This window comes from Pollachius pollachius (genome assembly GCF_949987615.1).
Source record: "Pollachius pollachius genome assembly, chromosome: 8".
Classification (NCBI taxonomy): Eukaryota; Metazoa; Chordata; class Actinopteri; order Gadiformes; family Gadidae; genus Pollachius; species Pollachius pollachius.
Genome location: NC_136941.1, coordinates 3,304,965 through 3,330,152, shown reverse-complemented (window position 1 = coordinate 3,330,152; position 25,188 = coordinate 3,304,965). Strand labels below are relative to the sequence as shown.

Sequence of the window (25,188 nt, the reverse complement as noted above, 5' to 3'; positions counted from 1 at the left end):
GAGAGAGAGAGAGAGAGAGAGAGAGAGAGAGAGGGAGCTAGAGCGAGACAGAGAGAGAGAGAGAGAGAGAGAGAGAGATAGACCAGGCCACTCTGTCTAGGACTGAGGAGTTTGCTGGAGCTCTTCGGATAAATAAGCCACAGCAAAGGCGGATCTCTGGAAAGGATCAGAGGTCAGAGGTCAGAGTTGAGTTGTGTCCAGGAAGCAACAGTATGTTTACCACTAGGACCTTCACTCCAACTTTCTCACCTCCTCTCTCTCTCCCCCTCTATCCCTCTCACCCTTCTCTCTCTCTCTCTCTCACCGAACGTCTGTTTCCTGTCACTGCCCAGAAACAAGCAGTACAGTTTCCCCTCGCACCACAAACGTATCCGTAGTAACAACATCAAAGTGTTTTCATAGCAAAACTATGAATCACATGAAGTAAATGACAGAGATTCCAGAAACTCTCAAAGCAATGAACGACCTGTAACTGAAATATCTCCCCCTCAGGTACGGAGAGAGCGTACAAGTGTATTTAAAGTGTCAGTCATACGACTTGCTTTAGGCGTGTCATGCGATGTGTGTCTAATGGCCTGCCAGGATGGTGTGTGTCGAGGAGTGTTGGCAAAAATAAATGCTGATCTGCTGGCAAATTGCCCTGCAATGGTGGAGGGTGCCTGGAGGAGAGGAGAGAAACTGGATTAGAGAGACTGAAGTACAGCCAAGAGACGCAGAATGGAGAAAGGGAGGAATAAAGACATACTTCATAGTGTGTGTGTGTGTGTTTGTGTGTGTGTGTGTGTGCGTGTGTGTACCCAGTTATCCAGCACACAAACTGGTATTGAGTGTCAATTTTCACTCGTAAACAGAACTCTTGTCAAAATCATTTGATCAAAGGTCAATTGCTGCACTCCACCTAGCATCAAGTGCGTTGCCAGGGCGACGGGACTCAGAACATAGCTCGGCAACCAGCAGCCAATAAAACCCTCTCCTTGCAAGGCATCCCTTTTAGAATGAGCTACCTGTCAATAAAACTTCATTGCACTTTGTTCAGAAAATGTCTGCAGAGGTTTTATATATTGTGTGTATATTCGTCTTCTTGGTGTTTGCCGGTGAAGTGAAGAGAGGACAGAAAGCAATGATTTCTGAGTGAGGCCGTACCCAAACGTTCAGTACCCTTTTAGAACCCCAGTCCATCCACCAATACAGCATTATTACCCCTTTAGCGTGACCAGCCAGAGTCTGGATCACAGCGCAACTCTGTCCGTTCCAAACCCCTTCAGGCTTTATGTGTTTCAGCGTCTCCACGGGTCAGAGCGTCTTGGTAATGCCGGGGCTGTTATGGGCCAACAGTATCAGTTCGGTCAGAAACACGAAAGAGATAAAAGATCCATCTCAAATGAATCCCCATAAGTGTGGACATCGGCCGGGCAGGTCCAAGCAGTGCGGCATTTGAACGAGTCCGACAGCAGGGTTCAACTCCTGGCAGCAGCATCGTGTTTTCCTCCCTGTGTTACGACGTGAGAGGCGGGACGTGGACTGTTACCAGCCAATCGCCAACCAGCGTGAACTCAAAACAATCCCGCTCGGAGTCTGAAGATAAATGAGGAAGAGGAAGGGGGAGGAAGAGAGGAAGAAAAGCTGGCTTGCCTCCAAGACGTCAGCAGGGCTTCAGTTTCGGTTGTCCTCTCTGCACTCCACAGGAAGATGAGTCAGGGTGATTAAGCATCTGGACTTGTTCGTTATGAAGTCGCTTTGACGATACAGCAGAAGTTTTAACCAGCGGCGTACAGATAAGAGTGATACGTTCAAATCCAGAACCCTATGGGAATCAAACACATGACCCCACATTGAGTGCATCCTGGTCATCCCTGCTGAATTATACATTATAATATCGACATGAAACTTCATCCACCTCAAAGCTTTATTGAATTCAATTCAATTGACAGAGAAGGAGCAACAGAGAAATAGAGAAACAGAGTGAGAGAGAAAGAACTATGGAGAGATAGGCAGAGATAGAGAGACAGAGCGAGACAGCTAGGGAGCGATAGAGAGACAGGCAGAGAGACAGAGACAGAGCAAGAGTAAGGTGTGATGGATACAGAATGTTGAAATTCAAATTCAGGAATAATATTAATGAGGAACAATGTTTTATATCACACACCAATTTCTCGCTCGACATTTACCTGACGGTTGTCCTTGTTTACAACAGGAGAGACGAGCTAGCTACGGTTTGAGACAGGCCACAGACTCATACAGGGGTCATCGGCCAATCACATTGCTCCGCTGCTCTTGTCATGTGTCACAACAGGTATTCGCCCCCTCTAACCCTGGACTGCTCAGCTGAGCTAGACGAGCCCATTAGCCAAGCAACACGACTCTGCTAAGCCAAGCTATGCTAGCCACTGCTACGCCGGGCTGCCCGCACTAGCCACTAAGCCAAGCTACGTTAACTACTCATCCAAGCTACGTTAATTACACAGCAAGAATATGCTAACTATGCAGCCAAGCTATGCTAATGACTCATCCAAGCTACGCTAATAGCACAGCCAGGTTATGCTAACTATGCTGCCGAGCTACGTTAGTCCCTTAAGCTAAGCTACACTCAGCAAAGCTACAAAAGCACTATTGCGCTCTGCCGAGCTACGCTAGCCCTCTTTGGCAAGATACGCTAGCTGCTTAGCCAAGCTACACTATCCGCTTGGCCGAGCTACGCTAGCTGCTTAGCAAAGCTACGCTAACCCGCTTAGCCGAGCTACACTAGCCCGCTTAGCCAAGCTACGCTAGCCCGCTTAGCCAAGCTACGCTAGCCTGCTTTTCAAAGCTACGCTCACCAGCTTTGCCGTGCTACGCTAGCCCGCTTTGCGTAGCTAGGCTAGCCTGCTTGGCGAAGCTACGCTAGCCCGCGTAGCAAAGCTACGCTTGCCAGCTTTGCCGAGCTACGCTTGCCAGCTTTGCCGAGCTACGCTAGCCCGCTTTGCGTAGCTAGGCTAGCCTGCTTTGCCGAGCTAGGCTAGCTACTACAACCTAAGCCACAGTGAAACAAACGTCTGTGACTGTGGTCACAGCGTCGTGGGGCCGCAGACGGCTGAAGTAATAAGGAAGGACTGGAGTGGGGGGACCGCGTGTAAACAGAGTTATTACCTCGGAGCGCTGCAGGCCCCTGCTAGCGTAGCTAATAAAGTGATCCTGGTGACGACTCGTGTACAGCGGGTCCACAGGGAGGCCCAACAGCACGCGGACCCAAGATGGAGTTCATAGTGTCACGAACACCAGGCAGAACTTTTCTATTGTATCATCGGTATGCTGCTTGAGCTGAGAGGACTCACAAACTCACGCACGCATGCATGCGCACACACACACGCACCTGCACACGCACACACACACACAAACACACACACACGCACACAGTGTGAAATGGTAATACTTATGTATTAATATTAAAACTTTCTCAACTGTCCCAAGTTCTCAGGCCGTTTCTCGAGAGGCAGCAGTTTTTCTTTTCACAATCAGAGCGCATTTAGTTCATTTTGAATAAAATATGCTTTGGGACTGAATTTGAATGATCCTATTCTGACACTTCTTTTCTCATGGGGTGGTGCAGGATTACACTAGGACTGAGTAGGAGAGACAGACACGGACCGAGACAAAGAGAGAATTAGCATAGAGACAGATACTTCGACTTCTTAGAGAGAGAGACAGAGGGAAAGAGAGAGGGACAGAGAGAGGGAAATAAAGAGGGAAAGTGAGAATCAGCATAGAAAGAGAGACTTCAGAGGAAAGAGAGAGTCAGAGAGAGAGGGGAAGAGAGAGAGATGAACGAGTGAAACAGAGATGAACGTCAGGGTTGGTTTAGCTCAGGAAGTAAAGCGGGTTGACTTGTAACCGTAAGGTTGTCGAGGGGTCCCTGAGCCAGGAACCTAACCTAAGTGCTCCTGCTGAGCTGCCTTTCGCCCTGCGTGGTTGACTCCGACTGTGAATGAACCACTGTAAGTCTCTTTGGATAAAAGCCTCTGCTCTAAATGTGAACATAAATGTAAATGAACGAGTGCAAGAGAGAAGGACAGAGAAAGGGACAGAGAGAAGAGAGAGATGAACAAGGGAAGGAAAGAGAGACAGAGAGAGAGATAAAAGATGGAGAGCAGGAAAGAGAGATGGACAAAGGGACAGAGAGAGAAGAGAAATGGACAAATGGACAGCGAGAGAGCGAGATGAACGTATAAAGTAGCGCAGCACAGAGTCTAGTTGTGCACCAACTTCCTCCTGTCTGGGCCCTGATCTCTCTGGCCTCTGAGGTCGTGAGGGCAGCAATAAGGTACGAAGCGCTACGGTTGTAAAATACCAACCGACGAAAAACCGCCACGCCCGATGAAGTTGACATTCTCTGCAGCGTTGCCGCTGACAACCAGGTGACAGGTCAGGGCTAAGCACTGCCGGTGCCGTCATTCACGGTCGTTCCACGGCCGTTTGGTACTTTGTGTTCATTATGGTCTTCTCCACGACACACCGTCCTCACATTCCAGAGATCCCAGCTGACATGGAACAAGTGACAGTAACACAGCCCCCAGCTCCACTCCCCCCCAGGTGATGTTAACTGGGGGTCCTCCAACGCGAGGACGTAGGGTGCTGGGGTAACGGTTTGTGTATGACGAAACATGCCCTGGTGCTCCATGCTGCCATCCAAGAGATTTCTCCCTGAGCGTGCGTGGTGATGACTGGTTTGACCTGTTGTTGCACACTGGTTACTCAATAGGCAACAGGTGTGCAAGCCTCACCCAGTCCCAAAGTCCACTGAGACTGGGCCAGGTGAGGCTGCTTCAACCAGCCGTCAGCCACGCACACTCCCACAGTGATTACTGGAGAATTTTGTCCGACTACGCTCACACAGTGGGTCTAGAGCAGGGCTGCCCAATATGGGGCCCGCGGGCCAAACTTGGCCCGCGAGCGATTTTATTTGGCCCGCGCCTTACTCACTGTATATATTATTGTTTTCCGCCATCAGCGCTCGGAATCTGCGCTCGCTCTCATTGAATATTATTTATTGGTGCACTTCCATTCCTGACCCTAGAATAACATTGTGATACATTGATGGTAGGGTGGCGCTGTTGAGCTCCTATCCTGTTCAGCCGCCTCCCACATATTTGACTAAATATACTGAAAAATGTAAATTTAGGCCCACGAGCCTCCCCACGATTACATTTTGGCCCTCCACTGGGAAGAATTTGGGCCCCCCTGGTCTAGAGACTTGCTCTGGCCCATCCACACAGAAGCAGAACCAACATTAACCCTTCCTGAAGACTTTTACAGACATAAAGGCTTTAATTAAACCTGCCTTAAGACTAACTGTTCTCTGAAGTCATGAACTCATGTACCATCAAGACCCTGCGTCCTGATTGACCCGTGTAGAAATATAATTACCTCGGAAAGAGCCATTTCTGTGATGAAAAACGAGACCCCGTTAGGAGGCGTGTAACCTTTTAAAGATCATTATGGTCTGTTGAACACATGGGCCGCGCAGCGTGTAAAAGCCCTTTTGACACACACACACACACACACAACCACACACACTCCATCTCACCATATAATTTCTGTATTATCTATCACACAACCTCCGTCTGCCCTCCTCATCATATCATATCTCGTCTCCATTATCTGTTACACAGCCGTCCCTGGCCTCCTCCACCTCAGACTCATCAGATCATATCTCAGAGAGCTTTATCTGATACCCAGCCGTCCTCTGCCCTCCTCTACCTCATCAAATCATATCTCAGAGATCATCAACCGGACTTGAAGAGACGGGCGGAACCGAGGGACGTGTCAGAGTGGGGGCGGGGGGGGGTTTAATCAGGCCCCGTCCACACGGAGCCGAAAGGGGCGAAAACGATCCGGTTTCGTTTCATGCGGTTCAGGAATATCTCCGTCGTCGCGAAACCGCATCGAGCTGTAGAAACGCTGTAGTAAATATTCAAGGCGCTGGTTCTCCACGGAAGAAAGTGGAGCGCACACAGCCTGCGCGCTGTCTACAAACAGTCAGTCACGAGGAGGTTCAACCTTTTAAATTGAGCAGAAATACTTTTTGTTGTACAGTGAGTAATTCAATTCATCAAGGGGCTTTATTTTAAGCTACAAAAAGAATACTAATAAAATAACAAATAAAAAATTCAACGCAACTCTGACGTCCCCCAGCTGTCGGGGGGGCTAATGACGTCATCGTTTGCGCTTCAGGTGTCTCCACACGAATCATAACACAAAACCGCACAGGTCCGGATAGATCTGAAACCACCTCCGAGGCTGGTTTCCGAAATGTGCGGTTTCGGGCACCGGATTCGCCGGCTCCGTCTGGACGGTCGGCCGAAACGCACAAGACTTCTGCGGTTTCACCAAAAAATCGGCTCCGTGTGGACGGGGCCTCAGTGGAGGCAGGGAGAGAGTCTGAAGACAGGAAGAGGCGACCGGCGGCGGAGACACCTTGGACACGTGGTGCTGAAGCAAGTGGGGGCAACAATTAAAAGTTCACACGTTTGTTCACAAGTGTGAGGCGAAGGCGTCCCGTGAGCAGCACACACACACAGGACCGGCCCGTCCTGTGTGTGTGCGGAGAACGCAGGGAAATTAAAGGATTTGATTTAAAAAACAAAGACAGGGAGAATGAAAAAGCAAGATGGAGGAGAACAAATGGAGGCAGAAAACTAAAGGATGTCTTTGGTCCCCCAATTAACACGCACACACACACACACACACACACAGACACACACACACACACACACACACGAACACAGCAACACACACACGCACAGGAACACAGGATCACACACACACTCAGACACCCTGATGAAAGGCGCACAGCGTGTTCACACGGACCGCGCCCCCTCCCTTTGACACACTTGTTGCCAAGCAACGGCAATGCTCTATTTACCCGCCAACTGAGAGGGGGCTGGAGGAGAGGAGTGTAGCAGGCAGGGAAGGAGAGGAGAAGGGGAGGCAGGGAAGGAGAGGAGTGAAGGAGGCAGGGGAGGAGAGGAGAAGGGGAGGCAGGGAAGGAGAGGAGAAGGGGAGGCAGGGAAGGAGAGGAGTGAAGGAGGCAGGGGAGGAGAGGAGAAGGGGAGGCAGGGAAGGAGAAGAGTGTAGCAGGCAGGGAAGGAGAGGAGAAGGGGAGGCAGGGAAGGAGAGGAGTGAAGGAGGCAGGGGAGGAGAGGAGAAGGGGAGGCAGGGAAGGAGAGGAGAAGGGGAGGCAGGGGAGGACAGGAGTGAAGGAGGCAGGGGAGGAGAAGAGTGGAGGAGGCAGGGGAGGAGAGGAGAGGTGAGGAGCAGTGGAGAGTGCAAAGAGGAGAGAACGAATAGAGGAGGAGAGGGTAGATGAGATGAAGGAGAGGAGATGAGATGAAGGAGAGAGGAAAGAGGAGAGGAGAGGAGAGGAGATGGGATAAAGACAGAGAGATGAGATGAGGGGAGCAGCGAGGAGTGAGTCTAAGTGCTTTAGGAAGTGATTTAAAGATGAAGATAGTGATCCAGGCCGGCGGACAGAGAGATGAGCCTCTCTCTGTGATGGAGCTGACGACACCCATTAGTCCTGGGCATGACTCCCACTCCGCTCGCCGCAGGGCTCCTAATGAGTCAAACAATTAGACTGGTCCAGAAGCGTGAAGCAGCGGCCATTCTTAAAGCATTAACCAGATTCACTAGCAGGACACTCATACACACACAGCATCGGGGCCATCTTAGCCAAACACCGTGAGTACACAGAGGGGAGACCGGGGGACAGGATAGCGGGTTCTGCTCCTAGCCGAAAGGTTCCGAGTCTAATCCCCAGTGTGCCCGTCCTGCTCCATATCGACATGGAAATGGAATATAATCTAGACATGGAAGAGAGAAGTTCCGATACCATTAATTCCTTCCCGATACCGATTAAGATTCAGATTCTTAAACTTATAGCACCGGCCGATTCGGAGTATATACCAGTACGGCATTAAGCATTGTGATACCTGATTATCTGTTGAATTTCCGATTTTGGTATCGGTACCGGGAGAACTCTAATGTGGAGTATTAGTCTGAATGTGCAACCTAACTACCGATCCCATATCACACCTTGTTCTCCCAACCAGAGCACTGAAACCGTTTTGATTCCTGGATGTGTTTGACGTCTGAAACAGATCCGAACACACGCGGGGACGAGGAAGCTAACAAACGTGGACATGGACCTCCAGCTACCAGCCTTCTACTCAGAACCGATCGACTCCGGGCTGCGTGTGGTCCAGCCTTCGTCCTGAACTCTCCATCTCTGGAGGAGTCTTAGACGGAGGGCTGCTCGATTATGGGAAAAATCATAATCACGATTATTTTGATCAATGTCGAAATCACGATTATTCAAACGATTATTTTTGAGTTTGAAAACATGTTGTCTTTATTCAGCATGTCTCTCCCAAAATAAAACGTTGAAATTTCGCCTTAAAAAAATAGACAAAATGGTCAAAAGGAAAATGTTCCAATCTAAAATAATATACAGATATGTATCCAGCTGTTCTGCCCTTTCTATAAAACATTACATTTAAAATAAATAAATCATAAAAAACAAAAATCGAAAAACGTGATTATGTTAATTTTGTGATCGCTTGATGCTAAAATCGAAATCGCGATCAAAATTCGATAAATCGCCCAGCCTACTGAGGCGGACGGCCAACCGACTGGGAGACGACAGAGAAAGTATACTATATCACTCTGACACACACACACACACACACACACACACACACACACACACACACACACACTGTTCTTTCAATTGTACACCTTTGATTTCCTATTTTACATTTCATATATATACATGTTTTGTGTATTTGTATCATCCCATTTAGTTGTAGATTGTAGTTATGCTTTCATGTTTTTTCAAACGAGCACACCATGACAGAATGCTTGCAATAGAAAGAGGAATTGACGAATCAGAATGAATAAAAGATGATTCGGTCCATCCATCTGTGACCGCAGAGCCAACTACTTAGCGAAAATCAATTCATGAAAAATGTAAAAGGTTTTTATAGTGCTTCATTATTACCATACTTGTTCCATGCACAATATTAAACTAAACAAATCATTATTGGATGAGACGATTCATTTGTATTTTTTAACAGAACATCCCTTGACAATCCAACAATGGGGTTGGACTCGCAGCGGAAAGGCTCTGGGTTCGATCCCCACTGTTGACTTTCTACCTGCTTAGGTACCGTTAGCAAGATGCCCCCTAACCCCTACCTGATGTTTGATGACCTTTCTCTGCTGTCTATCCCCTACCTGCTCCTTAATGACCTGTCTCTGTACTGTCTAACCACTACCTGCTCCTTAATGACCTGTCTCTGTACTGTCTAACCCCTACCTGATGATTGATGACCTGTCTTTGCTGTCTATCCCCTACCTGCTCCTTAATGACCTGTCTCTGAACTGTCTAACCACTACCTGCTCCCTAATGACCTGTCTCTGTACTGTCTAACCCCTACCTGCTCCTTAATGACCTGTCTCTGAATTGTCTATCCCTTACCTGTTCCTCGATGACCTGTCTCTGTACTGTCTATCCCCTACCTGTTCCTTGATGACCTGTCTCTGTACTGTCTATCCCCTACCTGTTCCTTGATGACCTGTCTCATTACTGTATAACCCCTACCTGCTCATTAATGACATACATTTGTACTGTCCGACCCCTACCTGCTCTTTTATGACCTCTCCCTATACTGTCTTACCCCTACCTACCCCTTAATGACATGTATTAGAATTCACCATAGATCACTTTGGATAAAAGCATCTCAGCTCAAAGATTATAAAATGTAAATAAATCACTCGATTAAATGTAATTGAATGAGTCACACATCCTCCAGAACAGGCTGTGTGAGAGCATTTGTGAGTGATAGTGTGACAGATTAACAGACTGTGCTATAATCTCTATCCTTTAGAGCAGCATGGAGTGAAATCCATCCCGCACACACACACACTGCCTGGCACTGGGGGAAAGAAGGGTGGTCTATGTGTGTGCGTGCATTCGTGTGTGTGTGCGTGCACGTGTGTTTGTGTTTGTGCTTGTGACTCAGACACGAACGCAAGGTCAAAGCGGTGATGACTGACAGCTGTTTGGATGTGTAGTGAAGGGAGAGGGAGGGGGTTAGAGGGAAGGTTTCAAGGAGGAATTCGCTGTCTGAATCAGCTCTCTGCTGTTGGTCTCTTCTTATCGCTCCTATTCTCTAACGGACTGAGAGCGAGCCAGAAGGAGGTGGTAGAGAGAGCAGGAGGAGGAGGTGGTAGAGAGAGAGAGAGAGAGAGAGAGAGAGAGAGAGAGAGAGAGAGAGAGAGAGAGAGAGAGAGAGAGGAGGTGGCAGAGAGAAGAGGCAATGCAGCAGAACTTGGACGGCTTGTCCCTCTCTCTCCCTCTGCCCCCCCCCCCCCCCATCCTGCATGGACTTCCAGACAATTTCACAAACAAACGGGGGTAGAAACAAAGCGAACTGAGCGTGGCTACGTGGGGAGAATCCCAGAGCTCACAGTGCTGGATTTACATGTTTTACATATTTATGAACACGCAGAACTCCTCGAAATCAAGAACCAGAAACACCACAACAACTAGCTCAAAGAGAGATGACTTTCTGCTTCTGCTTCCTATTTTGCATCCTATGCATCGTTCTTTAAGTGCTGCTTCAACACACCCAGGTTCATGTTTCTCTAATGCCACGTTAACGTTGATTTAGTTTGAGGTCGGAGGAACCACCATGGTGACGAAGACCCACACAGTGGAAAACATCCTTCAAAACTGCCAACCCTTCATTCAGCATTAAGATCATCTTGAATCTCTCTATAACCCTCCAGGAAAACCTTGTGATTCAGACAGAAAGTAGAAGCCTGCCAGAGCTGCCCTACTCAAGAAGTCCTATTGATTAGTCCTATCGATTGATCATGTCTGTTCGCCTCAGAGTACGCTGCACTAAACACCCACTAGACCCACTCGCCCTGATGTAGGGGTTCTCTCTCTCTCGCCAGGGCAGGATCTCTCTCTCTTTCTCTCTCTCCCGCTCACCATGTCTCTCTCTCTCTCTATCTCTCTCTCTCTCTCTCTCTCTCTCTCTCTCTAATTAGTCTCCCTCCCCATCCAACTCTTTCTCTCTTCCTCTCTCCTTCGCTATCTGTCTCCCTCTCTCCTCCCCCATCTACCTCTTTCTCTCTATCTGTGTCCCTGGCTGTCTCTCTATTTAATTCAAATGGCTTTATTGGCATGGGAACCATATAGTTTTGCTGCCAAAGCACGTAGAATGAGATAGGCCATTATCTTTAACCACCTACTCTGCCTCTGTCTCTCACTGTCTCCCTCCTCCCATCGGCTGGTTGCGTACCTAACTGAGACCGGCGTCTCTCGCCCCCCCGGGAGTCAATGTTCAGTCCATCGGGAGGAGTGGTGGTGAGGCAGGATCAACACATTTAATGATGGTCAGCAGCAAGGACACACACACACACACACACACGGAGAGAGAAAGATGACGACATTATTTTGTTGTCATCTCTTGTCACTTCGTCATGTCACATAATCTATGATAATTATCGATGATGATTTAACAATAGCACAACCTCCTCCATCACCTCCAACTTCAAATCCAGCAGATAATAATCACATGTTGCCGCTTGCTCTTATCTGAGCAAAGTGCTTGGATTTGATTATCGACACAACGCATCCTCACTTCGCTGAGACACAAGGCCGCGAGCTAAACGAGCCGCTGTTTGTCTTTGTGTAGTGAGCGGAGTGTAGTGTGCCGTGTTCAGTGTGTAATTCGAATCGTCTCGGGGGCTGAGGAGGCATCGTGTCTCCTAACACCGAGTGTCTTAGCAAATCTTTGACAAAGACAGGAGACACACGCCGTAAAGCCACGAGAGGTTTCGGACAAACATCGCCATATGGCCGCTCATCACAAACGTGATTGGCTCGGAGGTGTTTGTGGTGCGTGTCTGTCCCATCAGCAGACGCTGTTGAGCTCGGCTCAGGTGAGCCCTGCGGTCCCCAGTCAAATGCAAACAGGAAACAGCGTCAGTGTCACACAGGAAGTCTCTGAAGACCTCTCTCTCGCGCGCACTCTGACGTCAACACATCCTCAACAACACATCGTCAATGCCTGGGCTCTCCTTATGGTTAACCGAACAGCACCCCATCACTGATTTCATATGTTTTGCCTTTATCTATGTATGTCAGTAATGGCCCCTGATCATCCCTGGAAGGAGGGATCCTCCACGCTGCGTTCCTCCTCAAGGTCTCTCCATTGCTAGTTCTTTCCTGCCCTCAGGGGGGGGGGGCTAGTTGTCAGGGGGTTGGCATAAACATACGGCCTGTTAAGCCTTTGAGGCTGTACCTGTGATTAAGGGCTCTAGAAGTACAATTGAATCAACAACACCCCACAACAACACATCATCAACAACACCCCACAACAACACATCATCAACAACACATCATCAACAACACATCATCAGCAACACACCATCAACAACACATCATCAACAACACATCATCAACAACACCCCACAACAACACATCATCAACAACACATCATCAACAACACCCCACAACAACACATCATCAACAACACATCATCAACAACACCCCACAACAACACATCATCAACAACACATCATCAGCAACACCCCACAACAACACATCATCAGCAACACACCATCAACAACACACCAACACACCACCACAACAACACACCAACACACCACCACAACAACACACGCTCCCGCCCACCTTTCTCCAGCGCCGTGACTCCCATGGACGGCTGTCCCAGCGGGGCCCGTCTCTCCCAGCGGCCCTGGTCCGGGTGGTACACCTCCACGGTGGCCAGGGCGGTCTGCCGGTGGTCCATGCCCCCCAGCACCATCACCCGGCCCCCGGCCAGGGCCACGGCCGAGGCCCCGGCGCGGGGCCCCGAGGGCAGCGGGGGCAGGGCGCTCCAGGTCTGGCTCTCCAGGTCCAGGACCTCGCCGGAGTCCAGCGCGGCCCCCGTCTCCCCGCAGCCCCCCAGGACGTACAGCAGCCGGCCCTCCGCCTGCAGGGCCGGCGCTGCGTACACGCGCCGCTGCGCCATGCAGGGGAGGGTCTCCCAGCGGGGGGCCTTGGGCCCCGCCGGCCCGCTCACCGCCTGCATCTCCGGCACGGGCATGTCACCACGGCAACGGGCAGGCGCCACCGACGCATCCCCCCGCGCCAGGGAGGGGGCGGAGCGCGAGGAGGAGGAGATGGGGGAGGCGGGGGAGGGGGAGGAGGAGCCGGGGAGGGGGAGGGCGAGGGGGAGGGCGAGGGAGGGGGCGCTGCGGTGGCGCAAGAGGAGGGAGGAGAGGGAGGAGGAGAACAGGGAGGGGGAGGAGAAGTGGGGCGAGGAGCGCCGGGGGGGGAGAGGGGGAGGAGGTGGGGGGGAGGAGGGGGGAGAGCGGGGAGGGGAGGCCCCGGGAGGTCCGAGCCTCGACAATATGGAGGGAGGGCCGACGGGATGGGTGAAGGGGAGGGGGGGGGGGGGGGAGCACACACCTGGGGGCTCAGGGAGAACACCACCAGATGGAGGCGTGCGTGGGAGTGTGTGTGTGTGTGTGTGTGAGTGTGTGTGTGTGTGTGTGTGTGTGTGAGTGTGTGTGTGTGAGTGTGTGTGTGCGTGTGTGTGTGAGTGTGTGTGTTTTGGAGAGTCGTCGATGAGGGGATTGTAGGAGGAGGAGAGAGAGGTAGCGACCGTGGCTCACTCACATTACCAGACCATATGTCAAGACTCTCTCTCTCTCTCTGTCTCTCTGTCTCTCTCTCTTTCTCTCTGTCTCTCTTTCTCTCTACCTCTCTCTACCTCTCTCTCTCTCTCTCTCTCCGTCCCTCTCTCTGTCCTCTCTCTCTGTCGTCTCTCTCTCTACCTCTCTCTCTCTGTCTCTCTGTCTCACTCTCTCTCTCTCTCTCACTCTCCCTGTCCCTCTCTCCGTCCCTCTCTCTGTCCTCTCTCCCTCTACCTCTCTCTCTCTCTCTGTCTCTCGGTCTCACTCTCTCTCTCTCTCTCTCTCTCTCTCCCTGTCCCTCTCTCCGTCCTCTCTCTCTCTCTCTCTCTCTCTCTCTCTCTCTCTCTACCTCTCTCTCTCTCTCTCTCTCCCTCTCCGTCCTCTCTCTCTCTCTCTCTCTCTCTCTCTCTCTCTCTCTCTCTCTCTCTACCGCTCTCTACCGCCCTCTCTCTCTGGATGTTTTATTCATTCATCTGGAGGAGTGTCATCACGCTATTCCCATCTTCCTCACCTCCTCCTCCTCCTCAATCCAGACACGATGGAGTGCTTGTTGGTCACGTGGATGAGCATCTGTGTGTTAGTGCGTATCTGGACGTGTGTGTGTGTCTGTCTGTCTGTGTGCGTGTTGGATAGTTTGCGTGCATGCGTGTTTGTCTTAGATATAATGTGTGTTTGTGTGTGTGTTACAAAGTACATTTGTTAGATACAAGTGTGTTAGATAGTATGTGTGTGTGTTAGTGAAGCAGAATTTTGAGGTCTGGTTAGGAGGAGGTCTAGCGAAGGAGGTGTGGAGGAGACAAGGACAGTCCCCCAGTCCTCCAACGCGTTAATCCCCAGACACAAAGCACCACAGAAGAAGAAGGGTCTCTAAGCAGGGCTGACCTCCTCTGGTTGCCGTGGTAATCCTTGCAGGAGAGATAAGGCCTTCCAGAAGCTCAGTTCCGAGCAATCAGAGTCCTTGGGGCCTTGCCGCCATGAGGTCACTGCCCTCCAATCAGAGAGCAGCACAGCCAGTCCTTATGAGGAGTGGTCCCCTGGGGTCAAATTAAGCCCCACTTCTCGAACACACAGCGATTCCGCCGCAATTAAGACCCCAGCTCCGCGTCCCGGGGGGGCATTCTCCTCCTGAGGGTCCGAAAACGCATCCTGGGAGGACTTGGAGGAGACCAGGAGGTGCTGAGGACCTAAAGGAGGACAGACGGACACGAGTTACTTATTTTGTCGTTTGTCGTCCTACTTGCAATTTAGTAATTCAGCAAAACTTTTCATCGAAAGCGACTAACAATGTTTTCAAATCCATGTCGTTGAGGAGCAAGTAGGGGTTAGACAGTACAGACAGGTCATTAAGGAGCAGGTAGGGGTTAGACAGTAAAGACAGGTCATTAAGGAGCAGGTAGGGGTTAGACAGTACAGAGACAGGTCACTAAGGAGCAGGTCGGGTTTAGACAGTACAGAGACAGGTCATTAAGGAGCAGGTAGGGGTTAGACAGTACAGAGACAGGTCATTAAGGAGCAGGTAGGGGTTAGACAGTACAGAGACAGGTCATTAAGGAGCAGGTAGGGGTTAGACAGTACAGAGACAGGTCATTAAGGAGCAGGTAGGGGTTAGACAGTACAGAGACAGGTCATTAAGGAGCAGGTAGGGGTTAGACAGTACAGAGACAGGTCACTAAGGAGCAGGTAGGGGTTAGACAGTACAGAGACAGGTCACTAAGGAGCAGGTCGGGTTTAGATGGGTTTTGATCCGCTAAAATAATATGAGTCTGGTTCTGGAGAATAAGAGGTTAAGAACCATAAACCGACAAGGGGACGACTAACCCCAGGACCTGGGTTAGTGGTCCCACGCCCGTTGAGGGACCACTGGAGGCGGCCCACAGAACACCCCCCCCCCCCTCGCCCAGGAGGGACGGGTCTGGTGGGCGTGGGACTGAAAGGCCAGAGTGATGACATTTAGCCTGAGAGAAGAACATAAATATCTCTCTGTATCTCTCCATCCCTCTCTCTCCTATCTTTCCCATGAGATACAAGACTGCCCTCTTCCAACACACACACACACACACATACACACACAAACACGCACACGCACACACACACGCACACACACACCCGCAGTGCATATTCATAATTAATGGTTCCTCCTCCCAATTAAGGATCTACGCTGACATTTGGAAGAAGGGAAGACAGAGTAGAGAGAGAGAGAAATTGATGGAAGAATGACAACGTGTGTGTGTGTGTGTGTGTGTGTGTGTGTGTGTGTGCGTGTGTTTGTTTGTGTGAGAAAAGGCTGAACAAATCCATCAAATCACAGACACCTCTTAAATTCATCTCGCTCACACTTTGAGTTCTGCTGCGCTAATCTCAATAATAATTTAGCGAGGAAATAATAGTTCTTCCCCCGGCCATGGGCTGGTGGTAGGAGCCGAGGAGAGACGACAGGAACATTAATTAACATTTGAAAGGGGTATCGCTCCGGAGGGGAATCGCAGCGTTTAGGCAGGTGTGAAGGTGCTCTGAATGAGTCATGTGACACAGGCGCAGGGTAAGTACAACGCTTAAACCCCAGCTAACTAACAACCAGAGAGAGGGAGACAGAACGAGAACGAGAGCGAGAGACAGAACGAGAACAAGAGAGAACGAGAAACAGAGAGAGACAGACAGACAAGCAGACCGACAGACAGAGAATAATAAGTAGTGAGCTTTAGTGCAGGTATTGCTACTTTCCATTCCATACCATGTTCTATTATGCATCATAAAGGTTCCACACTCACCCACTCACTGTCCTTATGTTATGTTTAATGCCTTCACTTTTTCTGCTCCAAGTGCTCCAAAACAAACATAAAGGAAGGCTTTTACACGTTTGCAATGTGAATGTTAATGTGGATGTATTGTACCTCTGTATTCTAAATAAAGTGGCAAGCACAATGTGAGTGTTATGGTGTGTTTCAGATGCACACAGCTCATGTATACACCAACTTCTCCAAAAGAAGACAACGGCACAATTCAGCAAACAACAATGTCTGCTGACTAACAATGAATTCAGATACATGTCATTAAAGAGCAGGTAGGGGTTGGACAGTACAGAGGAAGCTCATTAAGAAGCATGTAGGGTTAGACAGTACAGAGACAGGTCATTAAGGAGCAGGTAGGGGTTAGACAGTACAGAGATAGCTCATTAAGGAGCAGGTAGGGGTTAGACAGTACAGAGACAGTTCATTAAGGAGCAGGTAGGGGTAAGACAGTACAGAGACAGGTCATTAAGGAGCAAGTAGGGGTTAGACAGTACAGAGACAGTTTATTGAGGAGCAGGTAGGGGTTAGACAGTACAGACAGGTCATTAAGGAGCAGGTAGGGGTTAGACAGTACAGAGACAGGTCAATAAGGAGCAGGTAGGGGTTAGACAGTACAGAGACGGGTCAATAAGGAGCATGTAGTGTTAGACAGTACAGAGACAGGTCATTAAGGAGCAGGTAGGGGTTAGACAGTACAGAGACAGCTCATTAAGGAGCAGGTAGGGGTTAGACAGTACAGAGACAGTTCATTAAGGAGCAGGTAGGGGTTAGACAGTACAGAGACAGGTCATTAAGGAGCAGGTAGGGGTTAGACAGTACAGAGACAGTTCATTAAGGAGCAGGTAGGGGTTAGACAGTACAGAGACAGGTCATTAAGGAGCAGGTAGGGGTTAGACAGTACAGAGACAGGTCAATAAGGATCAGGTAGGGGTGGGGGTACATCTTGCTTTAGGATGCCTACAGGCAGACGGCGGACATTGGGGATCGAACCCAGAGCGTTTCACCTGGGAGTCAAAAACACTAACCAGGAAACTTTTGACCCAAACATTAATAATCTCAACATAACGGCTACATGAGAGAGTCTGGCTCCCGTTGACAAAGCTTCACCCTGCCGAATGCTCCGACAGCTGCGTCTGATGCAGAGCCTTTTAACGATCCGTTCAGCATCAGCTGCCTCTCCCTCCCGGCCCGTCCCCCGAGTGCCTTCCCATGCCGCAGTCCTCCCGCTAAATCGCCCAATCAGCAATTAGCGTCATGCGGTTCCCTCAATCCTCAAGCTTACCCATAATCCCCCTCTGCTCCCTGGCCCACTCCCAGCCCTGCGCTTCGCCGTGACCCCTGACTTTGAGGGGCTGGCGCAGCAGGGATCCTGTGTTTCTGTACATCCAGGGAACGACAGCTGCCAACCGCTGCACCGCTTATCATCGGCTGCCCTCCGCGTCGTGTGACAACACAGCAACACATCTGGCGGATGTGTTACAGATGCTGTAGCCAGACCTCCCCCCCCCCCCTCCCCCCCCCCCCTACCCTGATCTCAGTGTCATGTGACAACACAACGACACATCTGTCGGATGTGTTGCAGATGTGGTAGCCAGATCCCCCACCTCTCTATCCCCCTCTCTTCATCACCTCCCCCCCACCTCTCTGTCCATCACCTCCTCCCTCCAGGTTATAATGCTGCATGCCGCTCGACACACTGAGAAGAGTCACGCACATGACGGTGAGTCATCCTACTCGCTTGTGTGTTTTTCTGTGCGTTTCTGTGTTTCTGTCAGAAACTGACAGAACCATACAGAAGCTGTTTTAATGTTTCACGTCAGCGGGCGCTCATTAGGCTAAAGGTCAACCTCGTAAGGAGAGGTTCCTTACGAGGAACCTCGTAAGGAACATCGTTTCCTTCCATCGGAACATTCCTTACATCGTGCCTCGTAAAGAGGCACGATGATGAGACAAGACATCTTCACCCGGTCCATGGGATGACAACAACTTTAGGAGAAAGCCAAACCCTGAAACAGCTTACTCTGGATGTGTGAGGCAGGGTGACGTCATCACGGTGGCTCTGTGTGATCCAGGTCCAAACCTGGACCTACACGCACACGGTTTGAAACCGTACCAGACGATGCACATATGGATTCAAATTGACTTGTCAAACACGTCCTACCTCATGATTGACCTGTTGTTGGTCATTATAGGTTATACAGCTATAGCCCCACTCCCTAAATTAAAAACAGTGCTTGCCAGAAATGTCCCTAGAAGGCAGATTTGAAACGTGAAAAATGGATGAGGATGAGGAGCAGGATGTGGATGTGTTTTGATTTCCTTTAGAGCCAAGTGTGTCAGAGTGTTGCATGCTGGTTGCATCCTAGCTACAGTATGTCAAGTGCACGAGGCTATGTAGGCTATTCTATTACTTTAGTCTGTGTTTTCTTCCGTTCTCTCAAGAATCGGTTGGCATTGCGTAAGAATATGTGGGCTGATAATAAATGTATACTGATTATACAAATTATTTTACCATAAATACAGAGGGAAGACTATCTTCAGTGAGCGGGGAGTGTTTAAAATGCAGGGCAGAGCCTGAGTACGGCATTCCCCTGCAGCACATTGTGATAATGAAGGAGATGATTTATGGAGACATCATTAAAGCATGAAGGGAATTAAACAAACGGATCACAGAACCTTCAGCGTCTTCTCCGGTTTGAGCAGACCTCGTGTCTGGAGATATGGAGATAAACCTAAAGACAGTTTAGAGGAGACAGAAAATCTGATAAATATGTTGATTTTCCCAGCCCAGCGATTAAACCCATCTATCCACCAACGTGTTTATAGATACTAGAGATAATAGATACTATTTATAGCAGTGTTTCCCCCAGCACTGTATGGTTAAGGCGGCCACCTTAACAAGAATAGGGCCCCTCCTTGACTACCAATGTATAAAAAAAAATAAATATATATATATGTATTTTATACATTTTTTGTTAAGAATTTTTTTTTAATTACTATGCATTAACAAAGTACAAAACTCTCGTAGAGAAAGAAAACATACTTCCATCAGGTAGAAAATATAAAGATAAATAATGCATCGGTAATACTGTTCACGACAATAGTCGTGCCATAAAGCTTTTGGAAATTGAAACAGCGGCATCAGGTGTGTGTATATGTTATTGCGAACTGATACCCTCACTGAAGACCTCAGGACCTTCAGTGAGGTCCTGAGGTCTTGACCAACTTGACTAAGACATTTTCTGGGGGAAACACTGTATAGTTTTATAGACACTGCCCGTTTTAGTTTTTCTATTGGTGTCTTCCTATTGCACTCCTGTACTTTCTGCTGTGACACCCACCTGTCTTACATTTTAATAAAATGCCATTGTAGTTTATGTTATTTATCTATATACCACCTTTGAAACATGAGTTACACACTGCTTGACATTAGAAAAGGAGCAGCAACATACAGAACTAAGACGGGAGATCTTAGGAACAGATGTCGGAAAGTAGCCAAGAATATCCTAGTCAGGGAAATGGTGCAAAAAAACACTCGAATGATTGTAGTGTTATTTGTCTGGATTCCAGTGTGTTATTTGTCTGGATTCTCGTGTGTTATTTGTCCTGATTTTATTGTATTATTTGTCTGGATTCTAGTGATTTAGTTGCCTGGATTCTAGTGTACTTGCAGACCTAACGTGCACTGCCAAACAAGTTCTTCTAAGATTCTGGTTGGTGTGCATAGGATGAGGGTGATGATGATGATGAAGGTCATCATCATCGTCATCATCATCAAGGTGGTGGTAAGATGGGTGTGGGGGTGGAGGTGGAGGTGGAGATGTTGAAGACAATCCTAAGGCTGGCTTGTCTCCATAAAAGACGGGAAAGACAAGATTTATTCTTCAGTATTAATTGTTTTACTATTTTAAGTGCCAAATGGGGGCCGAGTGGATGACTCGGTCACACCTGGGGACCCAGGTGTGTTCCCCTCCTCCTGAGAGTCAGACAGCTGTTTTCCCCTCGTCCTGAGAGTCAGACAGGTGTGTTCTCCCCCTCCTGAGAGTCAGACAGGTGTGTTCCCCTCGTCCTGTCGAGTCAGACAGGTGTGTTCCCCTCCCCTGAGATTCAGACAGGTGTGTTCCCCTCCCCTTAGAGTCATACAGGTGTGTTCTCTCCCTCCTGTAGAGTCAGCCAGGTGTGTTTCCCTCCTGAGAGTTAGACAGGTGTGTTCTCCCATCTTGAGCGTCAGACAGGTGTGTTCTCCCCCTCCTCCTGTAGAGTAATACAGGTGTGTTCCCCTCGTCCTGAGAGTCAGAGAGTTGTGTTCTCTCCCTCCTGAGTGTCAGACAGGTGTGTTCCCCTCCCCTGTAGAGTCAGACAGGTGTGTCCTCCCCTCCTCCTGAGAGTGAGACAGGGCTGTCGTCCCGGCCTCAGTGAGGGATTGCCATCTGTTCCCCACAGACTTAACGTTTCTCCCTGTGTCTCAGCTCCCTGACGACAGTGGCTTGGAGGCTTAGCAGACGATGAGGACAGCGGCAGCAGAGACCCTGCATTAAACAGGGCGTCTGATCGCTGGATTAAAGACGCTGTCGGAGGAAACCTCACCTCACTCCTGACCGTCCCCCGGGGGCCTCAGGTGACACAGCAAACGCCTGTCACCGTGTGAGGAAGACACGTCCTGCCTCCGCGTCTGGACGCTGATTTCCTCATTCAGGATCGTGCTGGGGGCGGTCAGGTGAGTCGCAGTGGCAGCCGTTCGTTAAAACGACAGAACAGACGGGGCCAATCGCAACAGACGAGCGCTGCAGCAGATGTAGACGTTCTTCCAAGAGAAACACACGACAACCATGTCATGTACACCAAGGCACGGGGGTGGGCGATGCAGCAAGTGACCCAAGGCCCAGGAAAAATAAATACATATATATATAAACCATCCAGGGGCCCCAGTTGTACTGGCACAGAAGCCCCGGGCCCTTGGCCTCTCTCTTTTCACGCCTGCTGCGTTCCATATTTATATATTATAGACCGTAGCCCTAGGTAGTGAACAGAAACAAACTAACCCACGACCACGATTTATACGAGGCTCTGCAGAACCAATGATATAATCATCAACAACGTGCTGATATCAAGTCTCGCCAATTTCCCTGCAGTCTTTTCAGTTGACCGGGGACACATCTGTTTGCTATCGTTTCCAACGCGAGTTGTGTCAAACATTTATTTGCGAAACTTATATTGCTAGGTGCAATATGTCGGACCAGGTGACTAGGGATGTCTAGAGCTCTCGGCACACACCTCGACTCCGGGGGGCCCCCTTCGGCTCTGGTGGCCTCGCCTCGACTCCGGGGGCCCTCCTAGACTCTGGGGGGGCCCCGTCTCCGCTATTGGTGGCCCTGGTTGTCACTCATGAAGACTTAAGGCCCTTATACACTTAAAACCACATGGATGTTTGCATGATATAATAGGCTGTCCAAATACTGACTGGTCATTTTGTCTGACAACAAATTCCTGGTTTAAGTATACTGGAGCCTTGGGAAGACCTGAAGAAGACCCTCAACATGTTGTCCCACTGGCCCTCAAGAGCTGCTCGTAGTTCAGCTGCTGGCAGCAGAGTGAGCTGAGGAACTCCTTAATGAGGACGGGCCACCAGCATCTTCCGTTTCCGTCTGACTTGGCAGAGTGTGGACCCCCACATTATTCTACTTCATGCTGGATAAATCTGCAGCGTTGCCAGCGGCTCCAAATCTGAAGATATTTTCGACAACTGGAATGCAGGTGCTGACCCTCACTGCTTACACAACATCCTGTGTGGAGTTGAACCGTGTCTCCTCACTGGAGGTGGGAAGGATGTTTCAACGTCTGTCGACCGAGCTCGGCCCCTCGCCTACGTTCTGCCGGGCTGGGACCTCGGAAACGGGAGGTCATGCGATGCATTTTAAATAAACAGAGGAACGCCCGGCCTCCTGGGATATGCATTTTGAATGTTGATGTAAACGAGACGCCCACTTGAAGTTCTGCCTAGGAACTCAACCATCTCCTCTGCCTCCTACAGTGTGCCACACAACGGAACTCAACCATCCCCTCTGCTTCTAGTTCTGCCACACCAAGGAACACGACCATCTCCCAGGCCGCCTAATGAGCAGGGGAAGTTAGTATCGTCAGGAAATGAGACACAACTGATGAGCCAAGCATTCCTCAGTCAAAGTTTAAGGATGAGAGGAGGAGGAGGACTAGGAGGAGGAGAAGGGGGGAGGGAGGACGAGGAACAGGAGGCAGCTGGAGATGAAGAGAAGATTGATAAAGAGGGGGAGGAGGAGGAGGAGGTGTTGGTTGTTGGTTGTGAGATGAGGAGGCAGCTTTTTAAATAGAAGAATAAAGAAGAGGAGGAAGAGGTCCATAGCAGAGAGTATCTCAGAGAGGAGATGGAGCAGGAGGAGGAGGAGGAGAAGACAGAGGAGAACCCTTCCTCTCCTCCAGGAAGCAGAAACAAGCGTCTTTATTCTGCAGGGGTGTGGTGACCCTCTGGATAGAAAAAAGCACTGAGCTGGAGGGAACAATAGCACGACCGTGATGGAGACTTCCTCTCAGCTCAGTCGAGATGACGCTCTCGAGCCCCTGACCTACGCTTCAAGTTGAATGTCTAATTACCGCTTGGCAGGGGGAAATGAGTGTCAACAGCACTGTAATCTGATTCACAAACAGCCGTGCGAGCGCTAGAAGGGGTCAGTCCTCTGCGACACCAAGCCTGTCAGCCCTGTGTGCCAGGCGGAGAGCACCGGATCTTTTATCAAACCGACCGAGGATCAGGTCCAAGTTCAGCTGAATGTTAGAATCATCTCCCGATCAGCTACACATACCAGCTGCATCTACATTTACATTCCGGGCATTTAGCAGACACTTTTATTTAAAGCGACTTACAATGAGTACATTTGTCAGAAGAAAGAGAAATAATACATGGCTGGAGGAACGGTAAGGATGTTCATAGAACCAAGTGCCAAGCACTCACAATCGCTCGGCTAACCCATCCACCTATGCAAACAAAGATAGCTACGATAAGATGCTACACAATGCTGAGTACTGTTTTTAAGTGTAAGGACGTATGACATTCAATAAGTGCATACAGTAAATGCAAGCATCTAGTGCAGGCATCTCCAAACGGCGGATCGCGGCCCGGGTCCGGACCAAGTGACGGTCCTATCCGGACCCATAACCAATTTCAAATAATGAGATTTTTTTTTTTAATATATATATATATATTTTTTTTAATATTTCACTATACAAAGCATGATTATGTTAATAAAGACATTTCTCACTGAAATTCAAATTGAAAGGCAGAATAGTCCATAGTACAGCATAAAAACAACAAAAAGTAAAGATCTTCACAGTGTGAAGATCATGCACTCACCAAACTCTAGAGAAAATTAGGGAAGTTGACCACGAAAACAGACATTTTAAAGATGAATGGACTGACCAATACATGTTCATTCTCCCGCAAGGCAGTGCTAAACCTTTGTGTCTTTTATGTGTTGAAACCGTGGTGCTGATAAAAAGCGGGAATATTAAGCGGCATTACGAATCCAAACACAGATCCTTTGAGGAAATGTATCCCCAGAAGTCAGAAGTAAGAGCAGGAAAAAATATCAGAGCTGAGAGCTCAGTATGGGAGGTCTACGCAAGTCTTCACACACATTAACAGGCCGGCAACGATTTTGGGGCAACATAAAAAACACTTTCAGTGATGCGACTTTTATGAAGGAGTGCTTGAACGCCGCTGCCGAGACATTTCTTGAAGGTAAAAATAGGGAGGAATTGTGTGAAAAAATAAAGCAAATCAAAATGTCAGCTGCAACGACAACCAGAAAATCCGAAATGTTATCAGATGACGCACTGTCACAACTTGATGCGCCTGTTCAGAGTGCCCCATGCATATCCCTAGCCATTGATGAGTCCTCTGCTTACTTGACATGTAGGCCTAATGCTATTTTTGTGTTTATATGAAATTTAGACCTGTTTTTTAAGTTTTACTTACTTTAAATGTAGGCCTAGTGTACCTGTTTTGCTTACTTGAAATGCAGGCCTAATGTACCTGTTTTGTTTACTTGAATTGAAGGCCTAATGCTCTTTTTGTGGTTATTTAAAATGTAGGCCTAGTGTACCTGTTTTGCTTACTTGAAATGTAGGCCGAATGCACTTTTTTTGTTTACTTGAAATGCAGGCCTAATGTACTTGTTTTGTTTACTTGAAATGTTAATATGCGTTACTTTGTCTTACTTGTTTTTTCTTGGTTAAAAGTAAGCTATTTGGAAATTGAAAATAAATACATCTGAAATTATAAGGAAATATGTTGTGCTGATTGTATATGACAAAAGTAGGCTATTAGGAGGTGGTAGGTTAAAGGTTCAGACCTTTCTTGGAAGGAATTTTTAGTAACTGGACCTAGTTCAATTTTAGTTGAAGACAGCTGATCTGGTGGTTGTGGAGGCTGCATCGGTACGCTGGGAAATAAATGAACAAATGAATCCAGACTGATTAAAATACTGAACTCACGACTCCCGACGTAATTGTAGAACTGATTGTTGCGTCTTGTTATCCGCTGAACAATATTGTTCCGTTGAGCTTTGTCTTCCAATTAGGTTTGTTTCCTTATTGGAGAACGTTTGAATAGGAGAAC

At 48.9% G+C, this 25,188-nt stretch overlaps 1 protein-coding gene across 1 annotated transcript in view; it reads right to left on the bottom strand.

The window, feature by feature from the left end:
• Nucleotides 1-14,014, bottom strand: part of klhdc8b (kelch domain containing 8B) — an 82,305-nt gene extending 68,291 nt beyond the window's left edge. The window contains exon 1 of the mRNA XM_079741901.1: nt 12,743-14,014. Coding sequence (XP_079598027.1) covers nt 12,743-13,157 — 415 coding nt within the window. The 5' untranslated portion in view covers nt 13,158-14,014. The remainder of the gene's footprint in view (nt 1-12,742) is intronic.
• Nucleotides 14,015-25,188: the final 11,174 nt, after the last annotated feature.